Source organism: Marmota monax, unplaced genomic scaffold (genome assembly GCF_021218885.2).
Source record: "Marmota monax isolate L192 unplaced genomic scaffold, Marmota_monax_Labrador192_F-V1.1 WCK01_AAM20220418_F8-fsc00069, whole genome shotgun sequence".
Taxonomy (NCBI): domain Eukaryota; kingdom Metazoa; phylum Chordata; class Mammalia; order Rodentia; family Sciuridae; genus Marmota; species Marmota monax.
In genome coordinates, this window is record NW_026695243.1 from 8,242,350 (window position 1) to 8,250,628 (window position 8,279).

The window sequence follows — 8,279 nt, forward strand, 5'->3', positions numbered from 1 at the left end:
TGTGAGGGAGGGTATGAAGATGTTCTAGAAAAAGGAAACAGCGCGTAGAAATGAAGTACAGTAATAATGGGGGAAGGATAGTACAAATTAAAGTTCAGAGATAAGCACAAGAGCCTTCTGCCATTATTATTCAAGTACCTGGCATGTACCAAGTACTAAAAATATGCACAGAATAGATCATGCAGGCTTCAGCCCATGAAGGTCCCTGCAGGGTTTTTGAAATATCTGGATCCTATCCTAAGAGATATTAGAAGTCATGGAAGGATTCTGAATGGGGGATAGCATAATCCGACTGGCAATTTGAAAAGATCATTCTTTTTTAAATATTTATTTATTTTTTTTTAGTTGTAGTTGGACACAAAGGTATTGTACCTTTATTTTTTATTTATTTTTATGAGGATCGAACCTAGGGCCTCACATGTGTTAGGCAAGCGCTCTAACGCTGAGCCACAACCCCAGCCCCAAGATCATTCTTTATTAAAAATATTTTTTATAGATGGACACAATCTCTTTATTTATTTATTTATTTTTATGTGGTGCACTCTACTGCTGAGTTACAACCCCAGCCCTGAAAAGATCATTCTTGATGCAGTGTAGAGGACAGATTGGAAAAGTCATGAGTGGCTGAGGAAAAGACCATTTCCAAGGTTTTTATAGTTTTTAAGTGAGAGAGGATTATAGGTTGGGTCAGGGAGGTAGCAGTGATTTAATTTGAGAGATATTTAAGAGGTAAAGGGGAGAAAGATCCTACTTAGGACTTGAGAAAGATATGTGTTAGGTTGACAATGAGGTGAAGAATCATAGAGATCTTACTTTGGACATAAAGAAACACATTAACTTCCCCTAGATTCTGTTCATTTCCTATCCTTCCTTCTATGGATTCTAGGCCCCATTACCAGACTCAAAATTTCTGAATTATCCAAGATTCTCTTTTAGCCTTGTACCCAATCCTGCCCCTTACCCCATCCTAGTAACTCTTCATCTAGATGGATATTTCTAAAAGTTGTGTCCTAAAAGAGCCTCTAGGGAGTCCACAAAATGATCTAAAATGCAAGTTTTTCTTTTTTTTTATAGGCAAATAATACAAAATTCCAGACTTTGATTTTTTTTATGGTAACCAACTGAGTTATAAAGGGGTACTAAAATTTGTTAGTCATAAACTAAAATTAGCTTTTAACTGGAGTTCACAGAAGACTCTAATTTGGTTTTCTACTAAGAAGTCAGGCTGCCAGGCAATGTTTGGCAATGCTGCAAAGCTCCTCTTGCACATGTACACATGCAGCCAGTTGGCATTCTCGCAATTTTCAGGAAGGACACTTTGTTATTGGGGCATTACCAGTGATGTTTTGAGCTGGTCATGGTTTATGGTGCCTGACATTCATGCATTTTAATTCCAAATTATGATTCATGGAGCTCCATCATGACCAATTTAATATGCCATGGATTATTTGATTAACTCTGTGGAGTAGAGGGATGTACCTCTCTGACCTTATCTTCTGCCATGTTCCCCCTCCCTTCCCTGATGATCCAGAGCATGTGTAATAGGCTTCCACCTCAGGAACTTTACACTTCCTATGCCATCTGTCTGGAATGCACCCCACCCACATCCCGATATCACATACCTAACTCTTTCTTTCGTTTCCTTCAGGTCTATGCTCAAATATCATATCTGTGAAGACTTCTTTGACAACCCTATTTAAATTATTCTCATTCCCTGAACTTCCTATTATACTTCCCTGGTTTATTTTTCTCCTTGGCACTTAACATCATTTGATATACTATTGTATTATTTATTTACCAACAATTTACTTCCAATTAAAAGATAAGCTCCATGATAGCAAGGATTTTTTTTTTTCAGTCTTGGGAATTAAACCTAGGTCCTCATGCATGCTAAGCAAGCGCTCTACCATTGAGTTATATCCCCAGCTCTTTGCTATTTTTTATTTTGAGATACAGTCTTGCTAAATTGTGCAAACTGGCCTCAAACTTATGATCCTCCTGAGAGCTAGGATTATGGGTATGCACCACCATGTCCCACAAGCAGAGAATTTTATTTGTTTTGTTTCTTACCATGTCACCATACCTAAAACAGTATCTGGCACAGAGTAGGTACTCTATAAATTATTAAATGAAATGAATATTTACATCATGAATATTTTTAACCTCTTGTCTTCAATGCCCAGCTCTTAAGCCAGGGATACATGAAATTCAAATTTGAATCATTCGTAGATCTACTACAAAGGCAATACAAATATAAACCCTGAAAAAATATGCTTATACAGTGTGTTTCCTTGTTATCACTTCCTACTAGTTTCTCCCTTATTATTATTCCCCATCCCAGGCTCACTCACTCCTATCCTTCAAAAATACCCCAATGAAAATTTCCAAAAAACAGCTCATGCATTCAGAATTCAAGTTAAACTAATTTCCCCAGAATTTAATATATTCCTTGCATTGTGCTAGGTACAGGGGAATCAACAATGAACAAGAAGATACATGATATTTGCCATGACAGATAGGTGCCATGACACTCTAACCTGTCTCCAGAAAAAAGAATTAATCTCTTGGAGGAGAATTTGAGGGCCAAGCGAGACCTGAAGGATGAACAGGAGATGAAGGGAAGATTTGGGACAAGATGGGGTGACAGAAAAGATTATACAAGGCAGGCAGTAGAAACAGCAGTTTTAAATGCCTAGAAGGAAAAAAGAGTATAGATATTATTTTAAAGGCAGTGAGGGCAGTTCAGTATCTGGGTTGTGGAATTTTTACAGAGTAATGGTAAGGTCTGAAGTAGGATGAGTAGTAATGGCCAGACCATAAAGGGCCTTATAGGCCATACAAGTTAGTTCAACTGTTGGGACTTTATCCTGAAAGTAACAGGGAGCCACTAAAAGGTCTGATCAGTAGAGTGACATTAACAAATAGAGTTTAAATCCACTCTGTCCCCCAACAAACCAGTCCTGACTTTCCCATTTCACTGCAGACATCCAAGTCCAACTTGCCTCCTCCCTGAAGCCTTTCTGCTGCTCCACCTTCCCTTTCAGTTTCAGGGATCTCATCCTTCCATATTTTGTCTGTCATGTTCTGTCACCTCCATGGTACTGAGTTCCAAGGAGATAGGGACAATATCTCAAACATCTCCACTTTGTTCCACAATCAGCACTGACCCAAATTAGGCTTCACTGGATCATGATGGTGATAAATACAATGAACCATAATCTAGCCTTTTCTTACACTCTACTCATCAATACTTATATTGTACTAAATAACTTTTCCTTAAATGGTATGTGCAGGGCCCATTGATCCAGGTTTCTCTTTTTTTAAAAAAATATTTATTTATTTAAGTATTTTCTCTTTTAGTTTTAGGTGGACACATTATTATTATTTTTTTTAATGTGGTACTGAGGATCGAACCTAGCGCCTTATGCATGCTAGGCAAGCACTCTACCACTGAGCCACAACTCCAGCCCCATCAGGTTTCTCTTTTTATCTGCTATCACTTCTCTCTGCTCTCTCAATGTAACTAGTCTCTAATGTCTCCTCTAATGGGCTGGAGAAACCTGTCCCCAAGCTTGTTCAAACTGCAAGTTGCAAGGAAAAATTAATCTATGGTGACAGAAAGCCAATCAATGGTTACCTGGATAAAGAGGTTAAAGAGAACTAACTGGGATGAAGTACACGGAACTTCTAGGAATAGAAGAAATATTCTCCATCTTGACTGGTAATTCATATATTATAACTTTGTCAAAACTTGAAACATGTCAAACTAACATGGTTCATTTTATTGTATGTAACCAGAACTCAATAATGTCAAGTTAAAAACAAACTACCTATAAATAAGGGATCATATGGCCCAAGCACAGTACATGAGCTTCAAAGCACAGCTCAACCTCAACATAAAACTAGGGCACAGCCCAATAGTTACCTTCCATGGCTACAGAGATCTAAGAAAGATAGGTCATCTGCCACAGAAGGCCATGTAAAAGCAGAGGAGTCGGGCTGGGATTGGGGCTCAGTGGCAGAGCACTTGCCTTGCATATATGAGGCACTGGGTCCGATCCTCAGCACCACATAAAAATAAATAAATAAAGGTATTGTATCCATCTAAAACTAAAAAATATATATTTTAAAAAACAGCAGAGGAGTCAACATTATATACAAGCAGCCATATAAAAATATATAAAATCATAAATAGCATGGACACACACAGATTTACTCTTCAAACCTCAATATACCTGGGCTTCAGAGTAGTAAATTTAGAATAAATTAATAGAAGTTCTGCTTTACAGCGCTGGAGCTGCATGTTAGCCTCAGAGTGGTAAATCCTAAAGGCTTTAGAAAAGTAATTTCTTAAGGAATGAGTGAATGCGTCCTTTATACCTCAGAGGGTTCTTGGAGAAGCCAGAACTACTTATCTTCTGTGGTAATGCTGGGAAAAAAAGAAAGAATCCTCTGCTCAGGCTAAGGGGAGAGGTGACTCAATTTTCCTGTGAGAAGAGATGACATCTGGCCAAGTGGGAACAAGGACATAATGTCTACATGGGTTGAATGAGTTACTGGAGCAGACCAGACTCATAGGGAAGAAAGACATGTGCAAAGGGTGGTGTGGGAGCAGGGATGGGAAAAGGGCCTCCTCCTTCTCTCTGTTTGACCTCTCCCTCCTCACAAGTCTTTTAGCACAGAAAATCTAAGCCAAACTCCTGTGTATAATATTCTGAGTCTCTTGTTCCATGTCTCTTTCATCCCCTCTGTGGACTCCCTCATAGCAAGGTCTGTGTCCCCACCTATCCCAGTGCTGGGAACTCAGCAGAGTTGGCCAAATAATTCTTTTGGGACAAAAGTGTGGGGCAATGAGGAAGGGATTGGTGGAAGTGGAGGTAAGAGTGCCAAGTAGGGCAGACTGGACAAGATGAGTATGTGCAATGAGTGGGGTGAGATCAGAATGGTGAGGGAGACAGGTAAGAAAGAGGTAAAAAACAGCTTTTGAGGGGGGTGGTTAGGAAAGGAGAACAGGATTAGTGAGAGAGAACAGGACAAAGTCAGAGGTCTTTGAGAGTACAGGCCAGGAGTCACCAGCGAGAAAAGGTTAAGGGTCAACAGATGAAAGAAGATTAAAGATCGGTGGAAGAGGTAGCATCAGGTCACTGACGGCAAAGGTCAGAGGCCATCAGGAGAGAGCAGGTCATGATATGCATTACCGATTTACGAGGCTGTTTCGGGGGCATCTCCGCAGAAGTAAGAAGCACCTCAAGCCCTGGAAAGTCTACTAAACGCTTTCTCGCCTAAGAACATAAAATTTGTCCGTCTCCTTGACCACACACAGGAAATCCTAACTTTCTTCCACTTCAATTACTAGTTGCAGGGTTTCTTTGGGGACAGCTATCGTCGTGAGTACCCGAGTCCTTGTAGGATAAAATAGGCTCCTCCCTGACGCGGTTACCCAGCAACCGACCGGCAGCTAAGGCGCAGGCGCCGCTGGCGCCCCCTCCCGGTACGGAGAGAAGGCGGGGCCGGGCAAGCGGGGATCCTCCGGCTCCACTAAGCTCCGCCCTCTCAGGAATAATACTTAGGGAGGCCTGGCGCATTCGGAACTCCCGCATGTGGGAGGGCTAGGGCGCCCAGACACCGCCTCCTCATGAATAATGTAGGATCCGGGCGGTGTCCCGGACCCGGAAGTGGAGTTGCCGAGTCACCGCAGTGGCTGAGCTGCTGACAGGAGGCGGCGGCGGAGGAGGAGGAGAGGCCAGACTTGAGGCTCTGTGGGGCCACAGCCGCGGTAGCGCTAGACAAGCCCACCGAGCCACGCCTGCCTCAGCCCGCCCACGAACCTCTCTCTCACTGTCCACCCTTCTATCCACCTGGCCGCCTGCCCGCCCGACTCATCCGGGGCGGCCTAGTCTGCACTACCCGCCGGGCTCCTGGGGCCGCCGCCCCGCGCGGTCCCGTCGGCATCCCTGGCCGCGCCCGGTCCCTGGCCAGCTCGCCAGCCGGCACCATGATGGAGGAGATCGACCGGTTCCAGGTGCCCACCGCGCACTCGGAGATGCAACCGCTGGTGAGGGGGCGGGCAGCGAGCAGGCCAGGGCCGGGAGGAGGCGCCACCTGAGGGGGTGGAAGGGAATCAGTCCGTGGGGATTGTTCTGAGGGGAGTCATTAAATAGGGCAAAGGGCCCTGGAAACGCATTGCCGCTGGAGGGAGACTTACAGGACAAGAAAACGGGAGAACACGCAGGGTGTGAGAGCGAAGGGACCTGTACGGGTGGAGGGCAACCTCGGCGGAGGCGGAACGCCGTCGGATGGAACCAAGCAGGGCACAATGGTGCACACCGCTATTGGAGGCCCATAGAGGAAGATAGCAAGGGAGCTGTCATGGAGCACCGCAGGCGCTAGGCCCAGGGGGCTGAGATTGAAGGTGGATAGGCCCTTAGCCCTAGAGGCCTGTGATGCTCAGAGAGGGGGAGGGAGCTGTCAAGCTAAGAGAGACTGGGACTAGGCTTTTAGAAGAGGAGGGGCCTGCCCGCCCGTCCGCTGGATGAGGTTAGGAACGCTGAGCCACGGTCTGGGACCGGTGGGGGCAGGGAGTCGGTGCAGGACCTGGGAAATCAGTTCTTTTCCTGAGAAGAGCGCAGGCAGGCCAGGCTGGGGGATCGGAACCAGGAAGGAGAGTGTGCGGCGGCGAGATCGAGATCAAGGGTACTGAAGATAGCGCTCTGGTACCGATGGGAGAGAAGGTGGGGCCGCGCTGAAGCGGTTTGTGCCCACTGGTTTGCAAGAGCCCCAGTCATCTTAGGCCTACGTGCTTGGAGTCTTTGCTGGGAGCGGATCCTGCCGCCGGTTCGTGGTCCCGGAGTCAGGGAGAAATGATGTCATCGCTGCCGGCGCCGAAGGGATTGAAGGGGCGGGTGACGCGGGTTTATGAAGGCCAGGCCTAAAGGAGACCATGCCTGATGGCCATTGCCCTGGAATCTAGCGGACTGACCTCTCTGTCCGGCTACCGAATAGCAAGCGCAGAGGCCTAGTCAGCCGGTCTAGAGAGAGGGGAAGGGAGAGAGCTCTTAGGCCTTGTTGGTTTTCTCCCGTTGGAGCCCAAGCCATCATGAGATGGAAGGAGGCAGGGCAAGCCAGAAACCTGAAGATGTGGGTGCCCTATTCTTTGCTCTCTGCTGGAGCTGAGCTGAGCTCTCCAAGTCCTGAAGCTCTGGGCCTCCCTAAGACTCCTCCTCTGGTGGCTAGGAACAGGTTCTGCCCTTGAGCAGGTAGCCCTCTGGCTGATGAATGTATTTTATGGCTTCCTAGGCAAGTAACCTGCCCATTATCAATAGACAAGGTGGGCCTTGGCAGGGACCCTTGACCACCTTTGTGCCATGCCTTTTTGGGGGATGGTAGAGAGAATTATTAGTGGCCACCAAATGACTGAATGTGAATGAAAATAAGTGACTTTTCCCCCCTTTTGTGATGACTTAGACAGTTCTAGATGCCAAAACAGAGAAGCTTTATAGAAGTGTACAATTTTAAACTAAGGAAAGTAAAGAGATGGTGCAGGACATTTTTGTAGCCTGATGCCACTAGTGAATTATGTTGGAGCCAGAAAAGGAGGGAGTTTGTATCATGAACTTGAAGAACTTTGGATTGGTTTAGGAAATTTTTCCTTGATAGGTTCTCTATCCAACCATTCTTGCTTGTCAGACTAGATTACCCTTCCAGCTCTAAGGTTTTAACCAAGAAACAAAAGGGAGGTAGAATGAAAGCGGGATGTTCAAGTAAATCAGGAGAAGGAAGCAATGAGTTGGTTCTTGTCTTCCATTTGGGGTTCCTGAGAAGGAAGATAGTAACTGTACAAGGAAGGAGAAGAAGGAATAAGGCCACCAGAATCTCTCAGTTGTCCTTTGTGCCTCTGTTATTGACTGAGATTTGTTGCTGTTTGTTGGTTTTTAGGTACTAGGGATCAAACCCAGGGGTGCTTTACCACAGTTACATCCCCAGTCCTTTTTTTTTTTTTTTTAAGACAGGGTCTCACTGTGTTGCTGAGGCTGTCCTCAAACTTGTGATCCTCTTGCCTCAGCCTCCTGAGTCTCTGGGATCATAGGTGTGTGCCGCTCTGCCTAGTGCCTGAAGTTCTTTTTTTTTTTTTAAAAAAAAAAAGAGAGAGAGAGAATTTTTTTTTAATATTTATTTTTTAGTTTTTTCGGTGGACATCTTTGTTTGTATGTGGTACTGAGGATCGAACCCGGGCCGCACGCATGCCAGGCGAGCACTCTACCGCTTGAGCCACATCCCCA

At 45.3% G+C, this 8,279-nt stretch overlaps 2 protein-coding genes across 10 annotated transcripts in view; one reads left to right on the forward strand and one right to left on the reverse strand.

Moving 5' to 3' along the window:
* Dnai1 (dynein axonemal intermediate chain 1) overlaps positions 1-5,413 on the reverse strand; it is a 62,312-nt gene extending 56,899 nt beyond the window's left edge. For both annotated transcript variants that reach the window (XM_058578092.1, XM_046457490.2), the window contains exon 1: positions 5,199-5,413. In XM_058578092.1, coding sequence (XP_058434075.1) covers positions 5,199-5,225 — 27 coding nt within the window. In that variant the 5' untranslated portion in view covers positions 5,226-5,413. The remainder of the gene's footprint in view (positions 1-5,198) is intronic.
* A 224-nt stretch (positions 5,414-5,637) lies between these two features.
* Positions 5,638-8,279, forward strand: part of Fam219a (family with sequence similarity 219 member A) — a 57,688-nt gene continuing 55,046 nt past the window's right edge. For 3 of the 8 annotated variants that reach the window (XR_009226422.1, XR_009226423.1, XM_046457357.2), the window contains exon 1: positions 5,645-6,055. Coding sequence is in view for 6 of the 8 variants with exons in the window: in XM_046457357.2 (XP_046313313.1) it covers positions 5,996-6,055 (60 nt within the window). In the remaining 2 variants the exon portion in view is untranslated. Of the gene's footprint in view, positions 6,056-8,279 lie in introns of all 8 variants that reach the window. The other 5 variants (XM_046457358.2, XM_046457363.2, XM_046457361.2 and 2 more) reach the window with 5 other exon arrangements.